Source organism: Cyprinodon tularosa, unplaced genomic scaffold, assembly GCF_016077235.1.
Source record: "Cyprinodon tularosa strain WSP-4 unplaced genomic scaffold, ASM1607723v1 ctg316, whole genome shotgun sequence".
In the NCBI taxonomy this organism is placed as follows: domain Eukaryota; kingdom Metazoa; phylum Chordata; class Actinopteri; order Cyprinodontiformes; family Cyprinodontidae; genus Cyprinodon; species Cyprinodon tularosa.
Genome location: NW_024039026.1, coordinates 461,697 through 484,768, shown reverse-complemented (window position 1 = coordinate 484,768; position 23,072 = coordinate 461,697). Strand labels below are relative to the sequence as shown.

At 39.3% G+C, this 23,072-nt stretch overlaps 1 protein-coding gene and 1 long non-coding RNA gene across 2 annotated transcripts; both read right to left on the bottom strand.

The window, feature by feature from the left end:
- Positions 1-13,913: 13,913 nt before the first annotated feature.
- Positions 13,914-16,422, bottom strand: LOC119788414. Its single transcript, XR_005281464.1, has 2 exons — positions 16,269-16,422; positions 13,914-14,605 (listed from the first exon to the last, which is right to left on the bottom strand). It is a non-coding gene; the product is annotated as an uncharacterized LOC119788414 (long non-coding RNA).
- Positions 16,423-21,519: 5,097 nt separating this feature from the next.
- LOC119788429 (skin secretory protein xP2-like) lies at positions 21,520-22,922 on the bottom strand. Its single transcript, XM_038292760.1, has 2 exons — positions 22,555-22,922; positions 21,520-22,392 (listed from the first exon to the last, which is right to left on the bottom strand). Exons 1-2 carry the CDS (start codon positions 22,639-22,641, stop codon positions 21,859-21,861), a joined length of 621 nt encoding a protein of 206 aa, XP_038148688.1. The 5' UTR covers positions 22,642-22,922; the 3' UTR covers positions 21,520-21,858.
- Between the last annotated feature and the right edge of the window lie 150 nt (positions 22,923-23,072).

Below are 23,072 nucleotides of genomic sequence, written 5' to 3'. Positions count from 1 at the left end.
TCATCTTCCCTCTCTTTGAGACCATGCGACCGCACTTGTCCGAATGACATTCCAATATCGTTGCTGTAGATCCTGGTAGTGTGGATCAGTGAGTCTATGTCTCGCCCACTCCTGGCATACAGCTTGATGTCATCTATTTAGAGGAGGTGACTATATATATATATATATATATATATATATATATATATATATATATATATATATATATATATATATATATATATATATATATATATACTTCTTTACACTGTATATATATACTTCTTTACACTGTATATATATGCTTCTTTACACTGTATATATATCTAGCTCTTAGCTCTTAGTGATAGTAAACATATTTATTGTGCAGGAATAAGGTCTTGGCTCTGTTACACTGGTAGCCAAGTAATCTGCATTTCGTTGTCAAGATTCACCTTGTGTCTTTTTGTGCAATGACTATAAAGGAAGTCTAAGTCTAATGTATATGTATCAAATACGCATTAGACATGACAACAGATTTTGACATAAATTGTAATCTTACTCAGACCAGAGAATTTGGGTTACAGATGGAATAGATTACCAACCGAGCTCGCTTCTTGTATAAGTCGGCCCCCAATCACAGTTGACAAAGCCTGTTATAAAACTCCAGTATGCCACATCCTTAGATTATTACATCATACAGGTCCAGTCATCTCAAAATATGACACTATGCTCTTAGATTAAGGACATCGCTCTCAAATATATAAATATATATTTATATATTTAAAAGCTAATTCTGATTATAGGATGAGCTGAAAATTTAGAATAAAAAAATATGGTACATTAATAAGATGCTTGTTTTCTTTCAAAGTGTAGATTTTACAGCATGTTTTCACAGGTTTATGTAGAAATATCTGGAAGATAGAACTGATTATTAAGTTGTTCTTAATTAGTAAACCATTTTTAAAATGTGAAACATAGATGTACAAAAACAAGGGCTTAATATTTTAGTTCTAGTTGATTTACTTTGAATGTATTAAAGGAGAAAGTGTCCCTGGAATCAATGGCGTAACGACACAACAATAGGCCCGTAAGCAACATTATCTGTGATAAAGGTTCAGGATACGGCGACAGTTCCATAAATCGGCCAAAAAGAAACAATTATGCAATTCTCTGTAGTGTATGATCACACATTTCACGCGGAAAAATGACTGCGCACTTTGAACCCTGGAACCATTGGTGACAGCTCACCACCAAAAACTCATGTCAGGGAGATGCTTATAAGATCGTGTTTTTAGTGGGAATTTTTTTCCGTTCTTTCAGCAGCTCTTCTTTCCTTTTTCTTTTCTGGAATCCGCTTAGGTACTAGCCTAGTAAACTAGCCCCACCCGCCAGCGGCCAAAATTATTTTCTGCCTGCGAGTGGTCTAGCCTCGATCAATGCCCCGGGCCCTAGAACTGGTTGGCCAATCACAATGCAGAGATGTGTTTTGAATTTTTGAATGCAAAGCGGGCGGGGTTTTGAGGGCGTGAAGACAAAGCTGCGCAATGCTGGAGAAAGCACAACAAGGAAGGTGGCAGCAACTATTGAACAGTTCTCGTTTGACTCAGCTTTGGAATCAGTTTTGGAGGGGTTAGACTTGGGGTTTTCATTGAAACGTGAGCAGGAAGAGGCTCTACGCTCATTCATTTTTAAGAAGGACGTATTCACCGTTTTACCAACTGGCTTTTTGTTTACACCCCCCCACCGGCTTTCTGTCACGCTTCCTAGTTAACAGTCAGTTGCGCTCATTGGTCAGAGCGTTGGCCAATAGGCACAGACATGGTTTGAAAGACAACGGGTTGTTCTCATCAACAATCTTCCGATGTCTCATTCATTGGGGCCAGACTAAATTACACATTAAATCTCACATTCAGTCTGCTTTAGCAGGCTACTTAAGTACCTCTTTTTGGTATCCATCGTCACTAACACATTGAAAGTAACGGTTATGGTTTTAATCTATGCTCTGGGTTACCCATAAGTCCAAACCATAGTGTAAAAAATAAAATATTCAAATACATCGTTCTTTTAAGATCTTTATTGCGGTTTGAAACATATTATATGAGTGTATTTTTTACCAACCATCTAAATAATGAACTATATACAGTTATTAACATAGTCATTAAAAGTACCACTGTCTGCTTTGCTTTTGGTGCCGTGTTTAAACGGCTCACCATCATGTTAAAATCTGGCATGTGTTGGCGTATAAATATGGTCCAGTGCGGTCAGTCACTTCAGGATCAGGTGGGTTTAAGAGGAATTTTTCACACCATTACATCTGCAAAGAGACATCCTAGTCTATAATTACATAGGGAGCCTACCAGGTGTCAGTGATGGGGTCCCTAAGAGGTCATGGGCCCCTAAGCAACTTCTGTCTCTGCTTACCGATATTTATGCCATTGCCTGTAATGTCCTTTATCAAACCTCTACTGCATTTCATCAGCTCATATGCACCCTACATTTACTAGTGTTGATTATCATACACAGACATATAACTACACCACTTAATTCCTTTCACTGTTTAATAGAACATTTCTGACTTTCTTTTACTCTAAAAAGGTTTTTTTTTTTTGTTTAATGGTATTGCACCTTCTGATCTATGTGACCTTTTACTATGAACCGATCAGGCCTCTTTGGTCTGCCAAACACCATCCTCTGGACTTCCCCAGGGTGACGCTGGTTAGCGTACATTTATTATAGCTGCCCCAAAGCTGCAGAATTCATTAACCTTTTAACTGCAAACCAATAATGATTCAAGTTTGCTCAAATATTAGCTTAAAAGGCATTTTTTAATAAATCATTTTTGCACATAACTACAATATGTCGCCTCCACTTTCTATAACTGTACATATTTTTTGCAGGGGTTTTCAAATTCTCTGCTTTATTTGTTTTTGTTTTAGTTGTGAAGCAGAAGGGAAGCTTTGAGTGGTTACTCTTTAACAAAGGAGAACACATGAGTGCCCTTCACTTTAAAGACTGCATTGCAGGAATGTGGTTTCAGCAACATCTTTTGCTCTGAGAAGGGGTGACTGCAAGGGGAGAAACACTGCAATTCAAGATGAATACAAATATCTCTGAAAAAAGAAGGTTCCTATAGTTTCTGATAACGACCAGTGAGGATAACAACAGTGAGGATAGGGTAGGGTAGGGGGCTTAGGATCACGGAGCACAGGTCCTGATAGGAATCCAACAGATAAGATCAGATGGACAATGGAACTTTTGTCTGGTGATCTGAGCAGGATACAATTCCCATCCAGATCAGGAGTGGGTGCTGGGAGGAGGTGGGACAAAAAAAAGGTGAATTCCAGCATTATTTCAAAGATAGAGAGACCCTTTGATGGCAATCCCTCAACAGGTAGAGGAGGAGGAAGGGTTCTACAGCCTGATAACTAAGGATTTTGTTGGGATTTCCTAACATAAGACTAGATCCTATATTTTTTATGTTACTAGTTGTACATCTGTGAGGCATAAAGACTTAAACTAGTCTGAAATTTTTAATTGAAAGTGTTTTCATCCAGTACTCTCCAAAGTTGCAAAGTTTTAGCATCAAACTTTCATAAACAACAGGGGTTACTGTTACAGCATTACTTATTTTTTCTTATGCATTCTTATATCCACAAATTACATTTAAAAATAAGTGCTAAAAACAGTTTGCCCTTGCCCACAACTTTTTAAACACTAATGCTAATTGTTTATATGAAAGTTGTGATAAAATTGTGGCGTTTTCGTTATAGAAATACATGTGATTGAAAAACCTGAGCCTAATGTGCAAACAAAACAATGGGCTTTTACAGCTTGGTACCATGTTGGTCAGTTTATTTAATGATATGTAATTCACTGCGTGTATGCAAATCTAATTCAGGAAACAGAAGAAATATTTTTTTTCTTTTTTCCTTGATAAAAACACATCTGATAAGATAGCTTTAAGTAAATGGCAACTGTTGTATTAAAAATATTCCCCTGCAACTGGACTGCAACTGTATTTTTTGTGCATTGTTGCATGAAAGGTTGGTGTTTTGTAACACATCAAATTATTATTAACTTTGTACACAGCGAATGTATGCAAAATGAAATTACATTGCATACTGCTTACAACAGTGAAATGAACATTACTATTATAAAGTGCAGCAGTGATCATCGTGTGAACATATAGGAGAAAAGGAAAACCAGTTTAAAAAATAATGGTGCAAAATGGTATTAATATGGAAAGGTTCGGTGCAATGCAAAATAAATATTGTGCAGTGGAATATTGTGTTGTGTCCTATTGAAAAGGATTCTAAAAGTTTCAGCCATGTTGGTAGTGCAAAATAATGTTGCCAGTTTGACACAGTCCAGTTTAGAGTTTAACAGTTTATCATTTTGATGGCAGCAGGGAAAAAGCTTATGCAGAACCTGCTGAAACTTCAGTGGAGGCCGCAAAGCCTCTTCCAGATGGAAGCAGGGAGAACAGTCCATGGTGGGGGTGTGAGGGGACACGCAATGCTGGGATGGAATGTCCTTAATGGAGTGACGAGGAGCCCCCATGATCCTCTCTGCTGTTCTCATCATTCTTCTCACGTCTGAGGCGCTGCAGCCTCCACACCACACAGTGAGACAGCTGGTCAGAACGCTCTCTATGGTGTTTCTATAGCAGGTGGAAAAGATGGATACCTTCCCATACAAAAGATGGCTAGGTAGATATATACATCAGTTAAGGACTGGAAGGTGTGGTTTCATGTGATAACAGATAACAGACACCCAAACAGGGTTGACAGTTGTGTCTGGGAAACACGTGGGAGGGAAATTTATACTGTAACAGGGTTTAAAATGCAAAGCATATCCTCTCAATTATTTATCTGACCTGCAGAATCCCACTTTCAGCTGTCGAGCTGACAAGATGTTCTTCGCTTTCTTTGCGGCTCTTCTGCTCAGTTCTTGTCTCTCACCATGGGTAAGTTTGCTTGATTATGAAAACTTAATTTGATAACTGCAGTTCATTAGTTTTGGGAGGGTTTCTGGTATTTTATCCTGAATTTGTTAGGAAAGACTGCCTTATCATAAAAAGTCCCAAATGCATTATTGTCTCGCAGTCTGTTTAGACTGTAAGAAGTCAGTTTTTCTTTTGGCATGACTGTGTTTATTGAATTGAGTACTGTAAACTAATTTGCTAACTCATGGTGTTCCCCAAATCTGCTGTTCAGCAGCGATTACCTTCCATGTTTTGGATGTTTCTCAGCTACAGCATCATTAATTCAGATGTATGTACTCTCTGCTTAGCAGCTTATTAAGTTTAGTGGGTAAAAGAAGGCATCAAAACAGTAAAACATGGTACATGGAGAATGTACATGGAGAAAATATTAATCTGTGTATAAACATTTAAATGGTTAATTGCAGATGGTTGGTGCCTCACCCACCGCTGCAGCTTCAACCACCACTGCAGCTTCGACCATCGCTGCAGCTTCGACCACCGCTGCAGCTTCAACCACCACTGCAGCTTCGACCATCGCTGCAGCTTCGACTACCGCTGCAGCTTCGACCACCACTGGAGCTCCGATCACCGCTGCAGCTTCAACCACCACTGCAGCTTCGACCATCGCTGCAGCTTCGACCACCGCTGCAGCTTCAACCACCACTGCAGCTTCGACCATCGCTGCAGCTTCGACTACCGCTGCAGCTTCGACCACCACTGGAGCTCCGATCACCGCTGCAGCTTCGACCATCGCTGCAACTTCGACCACCGCTGCAGCTTCGACCACCGCTGCAGCTCCGACCACCGCTGCAGCTCCGACCACCGCTGCAGCATCGACCACCACTGCAGCTCCGACCACCGCTGCAGCTTCGACCACCACTGCAGCTTCGACCACCACTGCAGCTCCAAACAATCCCATGACTACGGCCACTAATACGCCTATGACCACCAGTTCGGCTGGGACCATCACTATGGCTCCAACGACCAACAACTCAACCAGTAATTCCAGTGGAAGCTCATCTTCTAACTCTGCCTCCATAATTTTCCCACTGCTGCTCTCTCTGGCTTTACAATTCTGATACAGTATATGTGGTTATTTTGAAAACTGACCATTTGGAAAGTTTCTGTTAACCTACTGTATGTAAGCTGCAGCCCAAAGGAAGTATCTTACCAATCTAGGATGCTTCACCGCTCTGTACATCTCCTGATCTTCACCTGCTGACTACATCGACTTTAGGGGAATATTTATATTACATTTCTGTGTGTCAGAGGGAAATGGTGTCTTTTTAACTTCTAATCTTTAAACTGCTTCTAAAAATTATGAATTTATGTGCCCTAGATTATTATCGATTGAATAAAGCTTTAAGTTAATAGGTTTTGTTTATTGCTGATGTTTTTTGGGGGACAGAAGAGGACCCTTAAACAAGCTGCCATTAAAAATGTAAAGAAAAGGCAAGAGAGAACAAACATTTCAGCATCTGTTTCCTCTTGCTTTGACTTTATAGATATGATGTGTTACGAAACACTAACCTCTCATGCAACAATGTGCAACAAATACAGTTTTGCTGTCTGATTGCATGGGAAAGTTTTTAAAACAGCAGTTGCCATTTATTCAAAGCATTGACAAGCTACCTTTTTAAATGTGTTTCAATGAAGGAAATTTTTTCCTGAATTACATTTGCTTACACACAGTAGAATACATATTACCAAATAATATGACCAACATGATTTCAAGCTGTGAAAGCCTATTGTTTTGTTTGCAAATTAGGTTCAAATTTCTCGATCACATGTATTTCTACAAACCTGAGACAATAAGAAACAGTTTGCTCGTGAGGAGTGAGGCAAAATACCTGCTTAGAGGTGCAGAAGTCTCAGTGACAATTACAGGAATCAAAATATTAAATAAGGATACCATCATATTTTTCCAGGCCTGTTTCATGACTTTATTTTCTATATTAATGTTTTAAGGATGGTTGAAAAGCAGTGATTTGCTTTCATTTGTTTATTTTCATAGAACCTTCATTTGTTAATTTTGTTAGATTCAGGTTATTGCTGTCACCATTGTTGGTCTGTTTTTTACTAAACGAAGGGTGCCAACAATTTTTTCAGCGACAAAGATGTATGAAGCAATGTAAAATGACTTAGACTTAGACAAACTTTTGTGTCTATGAGAGTCAGATTAAACTAGCCGTTTGCAAATGAAACCTTTGGGCATGCAATAAAATTTTCTCTAATCCTAAATTTCTGTCTTGTATTTTCTGATTGGTTTGATGTAATATCTTAATCTTACATGTGTTCTGAGTAAAAAACCAAAACTCTTGCTTGGTCAACTTAGGACATTCTCATAAGGTTTCCGAAGCCACTTTTTTTAATATCTTGCCTGTGTGGTTTGAGGAATTACAACAGAGAATTGCCACAGTTTTCAACTAGAAAGTCATTGCACAGCAAAGACAATCTCACTTGCTCTGTAAACACCACCTCACTGTCCAAAAGGGCACAGAACCACTTGTACTTCCTGCGGAGGATGAGGAGAGCCCACTTGCCCCCACCCATCCTCCCCACCTTCTACAGAAGCACCATAGAGAGTGTTCTGACCAGCTGTCTCACTGTATGGTGTGGAGGCTGCAGCGCCTCAGACTGGAAGAAGGTGAGAAGAGTTGTGAAAACAGCAGGGAGGATCAACACAGCTCCTCTTCCCTCCATTAATGACATTTTATCCCAGTGCTGCGTGTCTCCTCACACCCCCACCATGGACTGTTCTCCCTGCTTTCATCTGGGAAGAGGCTTTGCAGCCTCCAGTGAAGTTTCAGCAAGTTGTGCAACAGCTTTTTCCCCGCTGCCATCAGAATGATAAACTGTTAAAAACTAAACCGGACTCTTTCTCAAACTGGCAACATTATTTTGCACTACCAATGTGACTGAAACCTTCATAATCCTTTTCAATAAGACACAACACAATGTTCTACTGCATTTTTGCACCATATTTATTTTGCACTGAACTGAACCTTTCCATGTTAATAACCTTTTGCACCATTATTTTCAAAACTGGTTTTCCTGCACTTTATAATGGTAATGTTTATTTCACTGTTGTATGTAGTATGCAATGTAATTTTGTTTTGCATACAGTTGTATACAAAATGACAACAAAGTTTTTCTAAGTCATTTTACATTGTTTCATACAACTTTGTCACTGACAAAGTTGTTGGCACCCCTCGTTAGAAAAGAAGAGATGGTGACAGAAATAACTTGAATCTGACAAAATTAATAAATGTAAACTATTGAAATAACTATTAAAATATATAAATAAATATATATATACAGTGGGGCAAAAAAGTATTTAGACAGCCACCAATAGTGCAAGTTCTCCCACTTAAAAAGATGAGAGAGGCCGGTAATTTTCATCATAGATATACCTCAACTATGAGAGACAAAATGAGAAAAAAAATCCAGAAAATCACATTGTCTGATTTTTAAAGAATCTATTGCAAAATATGGTGGAAAATAAGTATTTGGTCAGTTACAAACAAGCAAGATTTCTGGCTCTCACAGACCTGTAACTTCTTCTGTAAGAGGCTCCTCTGTCCTCCACTCGTTACCTTCATTAATGGCACCTGTTTGAACCCGTTTTCAGTATAAAAGACACCTGTCCACAACCTCAAACAGTCACACTCTAAACTCCACCATGGCCAAAACTAGAGAGCTGTCAAAGGACACCCGAAACAAAATTATAGACCTGCACCAGGCTGGGAAGTCTGAATCTGCAATAGGTAAACAGCTTGGTGTGAAGAAATCAACTGTGGGATCAATTATTAGAAAATGGAAAACATACAAGACAACTGATAATCTTCCTTGATCTGGGGCTCCACGCAAGATCTCACCCCGTGGGGTCAAAATGATCACAAGAACGGTGAGTAAAAATCCCAGAACCACACGGGGGGACCTAGTGAATGACCTGCAGAGAGCTGGGACCAAAGTAACAAAGGCTACCATCAGTAACACACTACGCCGCCAGGGACTCAAATCCTGCAGTGCCAGACGTGTCCCCCTGCTTAAGCTAGTACATGTCAAGGCCCGTCTCAAGTTTGCTAGAGAGCATTTGGATGATCCAGACGATGACTGGGAGAATATCATATGGTCAGATGAAACCAAAATAGAACTTTTTGGTAAAAACTCTACTCGTCGTGTTTGGAGGAGAGAGAATGCTGAGTTGCATCCAAAGAACACCATACCTACAGTGAAGCATGGGGGGGAAACATCATGCTTTGGGGCTGTTTTTCTGCTAAGGGACCAGGACGACTGATCCGTGTGAAGGAAAGAATGAATGGGGCCATGTATCATCAAATTTTGAGTGAAAACCTCCTTCCATCAGCAAGGGTATTGAAGATGAAACGTGGCTGGGTCTTTCAGCATGACAATGATCCCAAACACACCGCCCGGGTAACGAAGGAGTGGCTTCGTAAGAAGCATTTCAAGGTCCTGGAGTGGCCTAGCCAGTCTCCAGATCTCAACCCCATAGAAAATCTTTGGAAGTAGTTGAAAGTCCGTGTTGCCCAGCGACAGCCCCCGAACATCACTGCTCTAGAGGAGATCTGCATGGAGGAATGGGCCAAAATACCAGCAACAGTGTGTGAAAACCTTGTGAAGACTTACAGAAAATGTTTGATCTCTGTCATTGCCAACAAAGGGTATATAACAAAGTATTGAGATGAACTTTTGTTATTGACCAAATACTTATTTTCCACCATATTTTGCAAATAAATTCTTTAAAAATCAGACAATGTGATTTTCTGGATTTTTTTTTTCTTATTTTGTCTCTCATTGTTGAGGTATATCTATGATGAAAATTACCGGCCTCTCTCATCTTTTTAAGTGGGAGAACTTGCACTATTGGTGGCTGACTAAATACTTTTTTGCCCCACTGTATATATATACATACACTGCTCAAATAAATAAATGAAAAACCTGAGCCTAATGTGCAAACAAAACGATGGGCTTTTACAGCTTGGCACTATGTTGGTCAGTTTATTTAATAATATGCAATTCACTGTGTGTATGCAAATCTAATTCAGGAAACAGAAAAAAATTTCTTTTTTTCTTTTTTCCTTGACAAAAACACATCTGATAAGATAGCTTTAAGTAAATGGCAAAAAAATTCCCATGCAACTGGACTGCAAAACTGTATTTTTTGTGCATTGTTGCATGAAAGGTTGGTGTTTTGTAACACATCAAATCATTATTATTTACTTTGTACACATGCAAAATGCATGTATGCAAAATGAAATTACATTGCATACTGCTTACAACAGTGAAATGAACATTACTATTATAAAGTGCAGCAGTGATCATCGGGTAAACATATAGGAGAAAAGGAAAACCAATTTAAAATATAATGGTGCAAAATGGTATTAATATGGAAAGGTTCGATGCAGTGCAAAATAAATATGGTGCAAAATGCAGTAGAATATTGCCTTGTGTCCTATTGAAAAGGATTCTAAAAGTTTCAGCCATGTTGGTAGTGCAAAATAATGTTGCCAGTTTGACAGTCTTTTTAGACTGCGAGACCACACCTGTAAGAAGTCAGTTTTTCTTTTGGCATGACGGTTGTATGAAGCAATGTAAAATGACTTAGACTTAGACAAACTTTTGTGTCTATGAGAGTCAGATTAAACTAGCCGTTTGCAAATGAAACCTTTGGGCATGCAATAAACTTTTCTGTAATCCTAAATTTCTGTCTTGTATTTTCTGATTGGTTTGATGTAATATTTTAATCTTACATGTATTCTGAGTAAAAAAACAAAACTCTTGCCTGGTCACCTTAGGACATTCTCATAAGGGTTCTGAAGCCACTTTTTTTAATATCTTGCCTGTGTTGTTTGAAGAATTACAACAGAGAATTGCCACAGTTTTCAACTAGAAAGTCATTGCACATCAAAGACAATCTCACCTGGTCTGTAAACACCACCTCACTGTCCAAAAGGGCACAGAACCACTTGTACTTCCTGCGGAGGATGAGGAGAGCCCACCTGCCCCCACCCATCCTCACCACCTTCTACAGAAGCACCATACAGTAGAGAGCGTTCTGACCAGCTGTCTCACTGTGTGGTGTGGAGGCTGCAGCACCTCAGACTGGAAGAAGGTAAGAAGAGTTGTGAAAACAGCAGGGAGGATCAACACAGCTCCTCTTCCCTCCATTAATGACATTTCATCCCAGTGCTGTGTCTCCTCACACCCCCACCATGGACGGTTCTCCCTGCTTCCATCTGGGAAGAGGCTTTGCAGCCTCCAGTGAAGTTTCAGCAAGTTGTGCAACAGCTTTTTCCCCGCTGACATCAGAATGATAAACTGTTAAAAACTAAACCGGACTCTTTCTCAAACTGGCAACATTATTTTGCACTACCAATGTGACTGAAACCTTTATAATCATTTTCAATAGGACACAACACAATGTTCTACTGCATTTTTGCACCATATTTATTTTGCACTGAACTGAATCTTTCCATATTAATAACCTTTTGCACCATTATTTTCAAAACTGGTTTTCCTTTTGTTTTTATGATGATCACTACTGCACTTTATAATGGTAATGTTTATTTCACTGTTGTATGTAGTATGCAATGTAATTTTGTTTTGCATACAATTGTTGTATACAAAATGACAACAACGTTTTTCTAAGTCTAAGTCATTTTACATTGTTTCATACAACTTTGTCACTTACAAAGTTGTTGGCACCCCTCGTTAGAAAAGAAGAGATGGTGACAGAAATAACCTGAATCTGACAAAATTAATAAATGAAAACTCTTAAAATAACTATTAAAATATATATATATATTTATATTTAAATTTATACATACACTGCTCAAATAAATAAATGGAACACTTAAGAAATCACACAAAAATCAGCAATGGAAAAGAGAAACACTACAGGCTGATCCAACTTTGATGTACTGTCCTTAAAACAGGTCAAAATGAGGCTCAGTATTGTTTGTGGCCTCCATGTGCCTGCACGGCCTCCCTACAATGCCTGGGCATGCTAATGAGGAGGTGGCGGGGTTCTCTTGAGGGATCTCCTCCCAGACCTGGCCTAAAGCATCCATAAGCTCTTGGACAGTCTGTGGTGCAAAATAACGTTGATGGATTAAGACATGATGGTCCAGATGTACTCAATTGGGTTCCGGTCTGGGGGACAGGTGGGCCAGTCCAAAGCATGAATGCCTTCATCTTGTGGGAACTGCTGACACACTCCAGCCACACGAGGTCTATCATTGTCCTGCATTAGGAGGAACCCATGGCAAACCGCACCAGCATAGTCTCACAAGGGGTCAGAGGATCTCATCTTTGTACCTAATGGCTGTCAAGCTACCTCTGGTGAACACATGGAGGGCTATGCAATCCTCCAAAGAGGTCATGCTGAAGGATGTTGCAGGCAGCAGATCGCTCTCCGCTGTGTCTCCAAACTCTGTCACATCTGTCACATGTGTTCAGTATAAACCTTTTTCATGCCTTTTTTGTTCTCTGGCAAATGCCAAGTGCCCCGAACGGTGTTGGGCAATGAGCAAAACCCCCATATTGGGAAGTTAGGCCCTCATACCATCCTCATTAGGTAGGTTTCAAAACGTTTGTGCAGCCACATGCACATTTGTGGCCTGCTGGAGTTCATTTTGCATGGCTCAGGCAGTGCTCCTCCTGTTCCTCTTTGCACAAAGGCAGAGGTAGTGGTACTGCTGCTGGTTTGCTGCCCTCCTACTTCCTCCATATCCTGGTGTACTGGCCTCTCTCTGGTAGGACCTCCAGCCTCTGGACACTACACCGTCAGACACTTCAAACCTTTTTGCCACAGCTCGTTGTAATGTGCCATCCTGGATGAGCTGCACTACCCAAACCTCTTGTGTGTGTTGTTGAGTCCGTCTCATGCTACCACGAGTGTGAAAGCACCGCCAACATTCAAAAGTGACCAAAACATCAGCCAGAAAGCATTGGTACTGAGAATTGGTCTGTGGTCCCCACCTGCAGAACCAGTCCTTTATTGAGTGTGTCTTTCTTAATGCCAATAATTTCCACCTGTTTCTATTCAATTCGCACAATAGGATGTAAAATTAAAAGTTATTCCTCTAACAAATGTTCTTATTCATTAAATGTGGGGTACCAACAATTTACTCCACATATGCAGATGACTGGCCAGCACTAGGAAGACTCCTGGTGGTTTAAAACCTATATTTTCACATGAAGGATGCCACTCTGTGTTCATTGGGTCCTTTAAAGCAGTATGCCTCTGTCTTGCAGATCTATAGAGGATTTCTGTTTTCATGCAGCCAAAGCCCTTTGAGATTTTGAAAAGGGAACTATAAATAAAATGTTCTGCTTTGTGTTGACACTTCGACTTGAACTTCCAGTTGTCAGATCTTATATGGTAGGGTTTGTTCATTTCCTCATATCCAATCGATGGTAAAAGGATACGGATTCTGAAGTGCTAAAAGGCACTTCAGAATATGTGGCAAAAGGGTAATTTAGCGAACTGGTGTCAATCACCATAACTTTAAAGCCTATCAAGGCGGGCTCTTTAAAATCCGCCTAAGCATCCAAAGAGTTGAGTTTTAAATGTATTTGCAGTTTTTAGCAATATTTGCAATAACTCCATACCGCCGTTCTAGTACGTCTTATTGGAATCAATACTTTATGCATGTATGTGCACACATCAGCACACCATTAGAGTCATGCTTCACACTGCTAATGTCTAACCAGTCAGAAAACTAATTCTGGGATAACCCCTACCCCACAAGGAACCTACACCATTCAAATAGCTGGGATTCAAAACAGCTAATTTCACTATTACTGATTTCCATGTCTGCACAACATGCTTAACATTTTAACTGTGCTTAAAATAGAATAGCCATCTACAATTAGTTTTCCAAGTATTAAATCAAAACTCTCTAAACCAATTTTTTTCCAAAAGTCAAGCACACAATACAGATTTTGGGAGTTACATCTGCAATTTATTGCCAAATATCACCCTTCAATGTATAATAGTAATGTTTCTGCACTGACAGAAACCAGTGAAACATCCCAACCAGTGCTTTATTAAATTCGAAGTTCACATACAAGCACTGAGAGCTAAAACAAGGGTTCCAACTGAGAGACCAATAAAGACAACAATATTTAAAATGGGAAAAAAAAGAAAGGAAAATGTCATTTTAAAACTTTATTTATGTACCAATTGTCATGATTATTTAAATAGATAAATCTTTGCAGTGAAGTAATTCAGAAGAAGTTTCTTGAAAAAATAAAAACACTAACATTTTCACCCACCCCCTAAAACAAGGCTAGTTACTACACAGGCACCTTGTACTACCCGAATAATAGAGTCCATGAAACACCCAGCAGGGATCGGGAAAACATGCAGATGGTAACAGGGCACGTCCTGGTTCGGTGATTAAGACAGTTTTCTTTGGGGAACCCTCAAATTGAAGAAGATGACATCTGCATCCCCCTGTCCAGCTGGACCGACAGGACAGTTGGAGTAATCCTTTACAGAAACCAGTCATGAAAGAAGATAATAGGAAAGGTCAACGGGAGAAGGAGCAGTGGAACCGCCATGGCCCGTTCACCGCTGTTTTTGGAGGGGGTGGCGGTGGTGGCGTTGTTGCCCTCAGCGGCCTGGACCACCTGAAAAAAAAGATATGTTTGGTTATAACCAAAGCAAATTACATTTAGGTGAGACTGGCTTCCTTCAAGACCCCCACCCCTATATACAGTTGGACCCTACCCCTCCCCCGCAGGACAAAAATAATGTTAAAGGGTGTGCAAGTGGTTAGCGTGCACAACCCATGTACAGAGGCCTTAGCCCTCGATGCGGCCGACCCGGGTTTGAATTCGACCTGTGGTCCTTTGCCGCGTGTCTCTCCCCCATCTCTCATACCCCCTTTCCTGTCAGTCTGTTGAAAAAAAGAGCCACCGGAGCCGTAAAAACTAAAAAAAAACAAACAATAGATGTTTGAGATGATCTTAAAAACCAAAACTATTTTTTCCATGTAGTCATATTGACCTTACATACTACCTAGTTACCATGTTCTAAAATATATGTTTAAATACCAGCGAAACCCAAGATGAAGAACTAGTTAAAATCAAGAATATACAGATTGTCTGTGAATCTGACTGGGAGGAATGCGTCATTAGATCATTAAATCAGCATTTCCATGTTTAGATTAGTTTATTAAATATTTAAGATGTCTGTGCTGTTAAACATCACTTTTTTTTTCTTTGGATAAACTTTACATGCACGTTTCCCCCCTTACAAACAATTACAGAGGCTTTGCTCCAGGTACTTAGAGATTCAGTTCCATACAGAAAGCCCAAATTCATATCTTCAGATAACACAGAGTACATGTCAGACTTAATAATTTTACTTTAGCGATAGTTTCAAGGTGTTGCTTTATTGTTTGTCTCGTACCATGTCTTGCGGTTGTGTTGTTCTTTTTTCATCTCGTTACAGGTGATGAAGCAGACTGAAAATGTTTTGTCATTGTCTCCTTTCTATCTCTTCTTTCTTTCATCTTTTTTTTTTCTTTTTTCCTTTTTCTTCTTCTGTTTTTCTGCTCTATTTACATTGCAGTGTCCATATAAACTGTAAAACTCCTCACTTTTTTTTCTAACTTTTTGTTTTATTATTTTAAAACAGGCTTTTTTGATGCCACAAGCATCTTAATAAGTTGTGTTTGTGGTGTTGATTTAGGCTATTTATTAATGGTATTTGAAAAAGTTTAAAAATGTAAATGTTTAATCTCTGCGTATGCATTTTTTCATAAAATAAAAATTCTCAGAGCAATATGCTCATTGATGAAAAAAAAAAAAAAAACAGAAGCTGATTTGTGCAATTAGATGGACTGATGAAATGGTGCAGCAGCCCCAGGGACAGGGTCTGTTGCAACAGTTCACTCTTGTCAGCACCAAGTAATCAGATTACTTGGCACTTAATTGGCATCTAACATATGATATTGGCCATTAACAGGTAGATACAGCTTTAATAAATACATAAAATGCTGCTGCAGGACCATTCATCTCTGATTTATTGAGAAAGAGGGGGGAAAAAAAGGTTTCAAACGTCCTCTGTCGCCTCTACCCACAGGTAAAGAGGAGCCCTAATACCAAAGGAGAGCGCAGACTTCCTAAATTCAAATTTGACATTAGGGAAATTTTTAAAATGCCACTAGAGATCAAAAGCAGAAGTTTATCCTTTTAATTAAGTCCTCAAAAGATGAATAATCAAATGCACTCACCGAAAAAAAAAAATCTATAAATTTAGAAAATTATATTTAAGGAGCAAACTAACCTGAAGTGAGAGGCACAAAGCCAGCACCAGAGCTGAGAGCAAAGCGACGCAAAGTTTGGTCATCTTGCTGGTTGATGATCAGGCAGCACTTCCAGATGGGTGGAAAATAGTTGCAAAAGTGATTCAAACAGGGGGTCCAAGGTGGTGATTTATACTGCAAGTGACATCAGCACAATCGTCATCGACCGCAATTTGTGATGCGCATGCCGCTATGGCAAAACGACCTGCCATAGCTTTAAGACAGTCTCACTAAGTTTTTATCGATCACGCATACACCATGAAATACGGTAGCAAGGCTGTCTTGGACTTTCAAAATAAAACAGACAAATTGAACATGTGTTGTTAACATAGATTTATGCAAATAGTTTTAATGCCTTTATTTAGTTACTGTCCTGCGTGGTTAATATGTGCTCTTTATGTCAGAAGTCCAATTTATTTGAACTTAATCTCTATTGTTGCTAAACCAAAACTTTGTTTCTATTTACTGATTCCACTTCAGGGTGAAAATACAGTCCGTCTGATGTGGAATTTCAAAATTAAAGCCTCTCAACCTCTTTAAAGGTGCGCAATATTTTACTTTGTTGCTGGTTTGTCATTTAGATCCTTTTTTTCATTATTTCAGCAATTCGTTTTTCTTAATTTAAATGATTTTGGTCTTACTGCTTGGAAAAACACGATATTTTAAACACATAGATTGGCTGTTATGACCTGCACAATAAAGTGGGAAAAACTGATCTGACTCTAGTCTCGGAGACAGCAGCTGCTTAATGGAAATGAGCCACTGTGGCTCATTTCCATTAAGCTGGAAATGAGCCACTTACTCAGTATGGAAATTAGCCACTTACTGAGTAAGATCATGGAAAAAGTTCACTATCTAAAATCGACTAATATTAAACATATTAGTAGCAGATCAAGTGAGGGATATATATGCACAAAACATGCACAAACAACAGGGATTATTAAATTAGAAAACAACTTAATAAAAAATATGTCAGATATGTAATGTGAAGAATGGTCATGATACTTTTTAAAAGTAATCTTAATTCTATATAACCATTATGCAAGTAGATAAGTAAATCCTACAAACATTGCACATATTTTTTTTTTTTTTTGCAAGGTTCAGTTTAATTCAGTATTATTGCCAATTCACAATCTTATCTCAAGGTACTTAACTACCACACTGTTAACCTGCAGTTTGTAAACAGAACAATCCAATCTTTGATATACGATATCCCGTCTTGTCTGAATTTAAAAGGGAAACTTTTTACATCTTCAAGACATCCCCGAGACTAATTGGTTTCATCAGGATTTATGAATGATTGTGTTGAAAATTCTACAAGTTTAAAAGGGATATTGAGCAAAGAAAGAAGCACTGAACCCTGATATCCCTGTTGAGGTTTGAGCCTTCCTCTATTAAAGTTAACAGCAAGAAATTAGAGCCCTGATTAGACAACGCACCAAAAATAATAAATCACTTCAAGTCAGGCTAAACCTCTTAGGGAGTCTATGGAGCAGACGCGGACCGGGAAGCTGGCTCCTCCATGCTGATTGGCAAACATACTTAAGGATTTTTGATTGACAGGGGCCAGAAGTTTATTTTATTAGTTTATTACTTTCAGAGCACTTCACAACAGCTATTTACAGCTATTATAATGTGTGTGTTTCTACATTTTTAAATAAAAATATATTTATGCAAAACAGGACATTTGGATTTGATTAACACCATAGAGCCTCCCTTGTTTTAGTGAGCAGCAACCGTCATTGGATTCAAACCAGTTTTTTGCTGTTTCCTGAATCCCTACATAATGTTAAATCCTTTCTAGGAGAACAGCTTTATTCACTGCAATCAATACAGCGCCTGATCTAACAGGATAAATACAGACAAGTCCATAAATTTAGTGAATTCACCAGTGATTTTCAATGCCAAGATCAGCTTTCAACATGACTGAAACTCTTCACATAGGTCAATATGGTGTCAACATTCACACACTTGATTAGCAACTGTTTTCTCAATCATTTTAAATAAGAACTTTAGATGTTTACAATTTGCTTAGTCCTCTAAAGGTTTGGTTACAGTTTCCTTAAGAGCCTCTGGCACATATTCCTGTACTGGTGTGGATTCATCATATCCAAAATAAGGGTGCAAATCATACGGAAAATGTCCTTAAATAACTTGTTTGGGATGGGGTCCAGCATACAAGCTGGTTTAGATTAGGCTAATATTTTAGATGATTCCAAAAGCTGAACTGGATCAAAGAGACCAGGCTCTATTGGTAGCTCACGAACAGAACTGTTAATATTCAGAAAGATGCCAATGACATTTCTAAAAGAACCAATCCTATTTATAAAGAATCCCATAAAATCATTGCTGCTGAAAGATGGCGAAATGGAAGAAAGTAGCTATGACTGTGCAAGTTTTGACATCTGCATTAAATACAGGTGCTGGTCATAAAATTAGAATATCATGAAAAAGTAGATTGATTTCAGTAATTCCATTTAAAAAGTGAAACTTGTATATTATATTCATACATTACATACAAACTCATATATTTCAGATGTTTATTTTGTTTAATTTTGATGATTACAAATGACAACAAATGAAAATCTCAAATTCATCATATCAGAAAATTAGAATATTGTGAAAAGGTTCAAAATTGATGGCCCCTGGTGCCACACTCTAATCAGCTAATTAACTCAAACCACCTGCAAAAGCCTTTAAATGGTCTTTCAGTCTAGTTCTATAGGCTACACAATCATGGGGAAGACTGCTGACTTGACAGTTGTCCAAAAGACGACCATCGACACCTTGCACAAGGAGGGCAAGACACAAAAGGTCATCGCTAAAGAGGCTGGCTGTTCACAGAGCTCAGTGTCCAAGCACATTAATAGAGAGGCGAAGGGAAGGAAAAGATGTGGTCGAAAAAAGTGTACAAGCAAGAGAGATAACCGCACCCTGGAGAGGATTGTGAAACAAAACCCCTTCAAAAATGTGGGGGAGATTCACAAAGAGTGGACTGCAGCTGGAGTGAGTGCTTCAAGAACCACCACACACAGACGTATGAAAGACATGGGTTTCTGCTGTCGCATTCCTTGTGTCAAGCCACTCTTGAACCACAGACAGCGTCAGAAGCGTCTAAAGAGAAACAGGACTGGACTGCTGGTGAGTGGTCCAAAGTCATGTTCTCTGATGAAAGTAAATTTTGCATTTCCTTTGGAAATCAAGATCCCAGAGTCTGGAGGAAAAGAAGAGAGGCACTTCATCCACGTTGCTTGAAGTCCAGTGTAAAGTTTCCACAGTCAGTGATGGTTTGGGGTGCCATGTCATCTGCTGGTGTTGGTCCATTGTGTTTTCTGAGGTCCAGGGTCAACGCAGCCACATACCAGGAAGTTTTAGAGCACTTCATGCTTCCTGCAGCTGACCAACTTTTTGGAGATGCAGATTTCATTTTCCAACAGGACTTGGCACCTGCACACAGTGCCAAAGCTACCAGTACCTGGTTGAAGGACCATGGTATCCCTGTTCTTAATTGGCCAGCAAACTCTCCTGACCTTAACCCCATAGAAAATCTATGGGGTATTGTGAAGAAGAAGATGCAATACACCAGACCCAACAATTCAGAAGAGCTAAAAGCCACTATTAGAGCAACCTGGGCTATCATAACACCTGAGCAGTGCCACAGACTGATCGACTCCATGCCACGCCGCATTGCTGCAGTAATACAGGCCAAAGGAGGCCCAACTAAATACTGAGTGCTGTACATGCTCATACTTTTCATGTTCATACTTTTCAGTTGGCCAACATTTCTATAAATCCTTTGTTTTTATTGGTCTTCAGTAATATTCTAATTTTCTGATATGATGAATTTGAGATTTTCATTTGTTGTCATTTGTAATCATCAAAATTAAACAAAATAAACATCTGAAATATATGAGTTTGTATGTAATGTATGAATATAATATAAAAGTTTCACTTTTTAAATGGAATTACTGAAATCAATCTACTTTTTCATGATATTCTAATTTTATGACCAGCACCTGTAGAAACCCAGGATGGCAATGCACGAGGCAGTAACACTATTAAAAGTATTTGTAAAGGGATAGAAACTGAATTGTACAGTGTTGATGCTGAGAAGTTAAGGGAGCAGATTTGTCCTTTTGGAGAATAAATCCAAATTAGCCTTGGATTAAAAATCCAGATGGCACTTGTGAGGAAATAATTTTCACTGCCATATGTCAGGACAAGATCCTAAGCATGAAAACAAAAAGGCATTCTGTGCAGATTCAGAGAAAAGCCAATTGGGTTTGCGTTAGCCAATTATTGGTGTCTGACTAATATAACCCCATACTGCAGTGAACTGTATGTCATATAATCCCAAACCAGATATCAAGTATTGGAACTTAAAAAACTGCAAGAGCCTGTTAAATGTTAAGTTGTATTATCTGGCCAGCAAATTTTGAGAAAGTGGTTGCTCATCAGCAATTCTACAAATGTAAAAAAAAAAAAAAAGGAAACTTTAAAATCCTATCGCTGACAGGTTTGATTATAATCAGGTTAGCAAGTCTTTGCATGGATTATACAGTCAAACTAGGACTGAATGGTTGTGCAAAAAAAAAAAAAAAAAAAAATTTTGCACTAATGAGCATATATACACTTCAAGTTTACATGGTTTCATTACTTTAAAAGCCTGTGTGGAAAAGGGCTTGATTTTACCCATGCAAAGATCTGCAACTTGCATGTGACCCAGTTTATGCATATTACAGCCACCTAAAGGGCTGGAGTGAAAAAGCCAGTGTCTCAGTCCTGTTAATGTGACCAACACTGAGCTTTTGCCATTTGACTATTGCCATTTAGATTCAATATTTAAATGGAATTGTGCAACCCCAAAAGTCAAGCCACAGGATGCATGAATTGAGTAAAGTTCCTAAAAATTTCAAACAGCTTAAACTGTTCAAGCCAGCCACATCACAGCTCTGGTTTCAAGAGCAGTTTGACCACAATGTGGCGACAAGTCAACATTGCTCAGCAAAACAAAGGTGAGAGACGTGGAGTCAAGTAATCTCCGTTATGCATTTGTTCTGCCCTGCCACTGATCCAGGTTAATCTAGCATGCTAAATTTAAAATCAATGTGTGGTTTGAGCTCACCAGGTTCAGTGGCTGGACAGATGACTCCACATCTCCAACCCCTGCAAATGAAGGCTGAGTGGCGTCCTTCCCCTTCATTGACTGCAGTCACCATTACACAAGTCAACTTTTCTATACAGCTTTATTCAGTCAGGTTAAAAATTTCCATAGCTTATACAAAACGTTAACAAGGCCTTTCAAAACTCACATTTCTGAGACATCACAATGAACACAGATTAAGGTCAAAATTATTTTCACCAGTATGTAAAACATTAGACAGTGCTTTTTCAAAAAAAAAAATTACACAAGTTGGACCAGATCATAAGAGGAACCGGTTCAGTGCATAACAGACATCCAATTGTCCCCAAACTCCAACATATAAAGTGGCTTCTTAAATGTGGCAATGAAGCTCCCCAAAGGAAAGGCAACAATTTAAGTAGACAGAAGTCCAGTTTGATCCGGGCCTTTTACCGGGACCAGTGGTGCATAAGAGGAAACACCAGAATCAGGCAGAGCAAGAGCATCGGATACACGCCATCCTTCCCAGAAGGGCTGCCTGAGGTGGAATTGAAGGTGGAATTTGTCACAGAAACTGTACTATTGATGGTTGATGAGACACTGGCAGAGACCACTCCAATCTCAGTAGGGGGCAGGCTGACGGCACCATCATCAGTTGGGGTCACGCTGGCGGCGCCACCATCAGTTGGGGTCACGCTGGCGGCGCCACCATCAGTTGGGGTCACGCTGGCGGCGCCACCATCAGTTGGGGTCACGCTGGCGGCGCCACCATCAGTTGGGGTCACGCTGGCGGCGCCACCATCAGTTGGGGTCACGCTGGCGGCGCCACCATCAGTTGGGGTCACGCTGGCGGCGCCACCATCAGTTGGGGTCACGCTGACTGCGCCATCATCAATTGGGATCACGCTGACAGCGTCATCATCTGTTGGAATCACAGTGCTAGCCATAGTTGTGACACCCAGATCATACTGTCCCCGAACCACCTGCAATATTCAAAGAGTTCCCTTAAATATCTAAATAACTTCAAATCAAATGTAGAGGCTGAAATTTGGCGTATCAGTTATACTCAAAACTGTCTTACAGCACATTTAAGGTTTTCAATTGATGTTGTAAAGGGCATACAGAGGAAACATCAAGAAACAGACCTGTGGTGAAATATGGAAAACCACCAGGAGCACTGCAAGAAAAGTGCCACAAATCTGATTCATCTTGGCGATGGTCGGTGCTAACATGAATTCCTCCTACATGCTCCTGCCTTGGTTTTTATGCTATCCAGCAGGACCATGAACTAATAGATAACACCTGTTGTCTGTGTGCTGCCTTCAAGGACCATACGTAAATAATATTTCACTTTTCAACTGAGCAACAGAGCTATTCCAAAAGGAAAGCTGAGGTGGTTTCTAAAAAGTTTTTTTTTCATCATATATTTGAGTTTATATTTATTCAAATGACTCTAGCCTGCAGTTATCTAGGGATTTAGATATGCAAATTATGTCTGTAACAGAATTAAATGTAATCTAATATTTCCAGAAATGTTGGAGAAAGTCTGCCTGAGTAACATAAGCATCTATTTTGGAGATAATTCTGATTTGTAAAAAAAAAAAAGCTGTGAAGCACAAAAATCATTACATTGGACACCGAAAAATATAAGCATGCTTCTAAA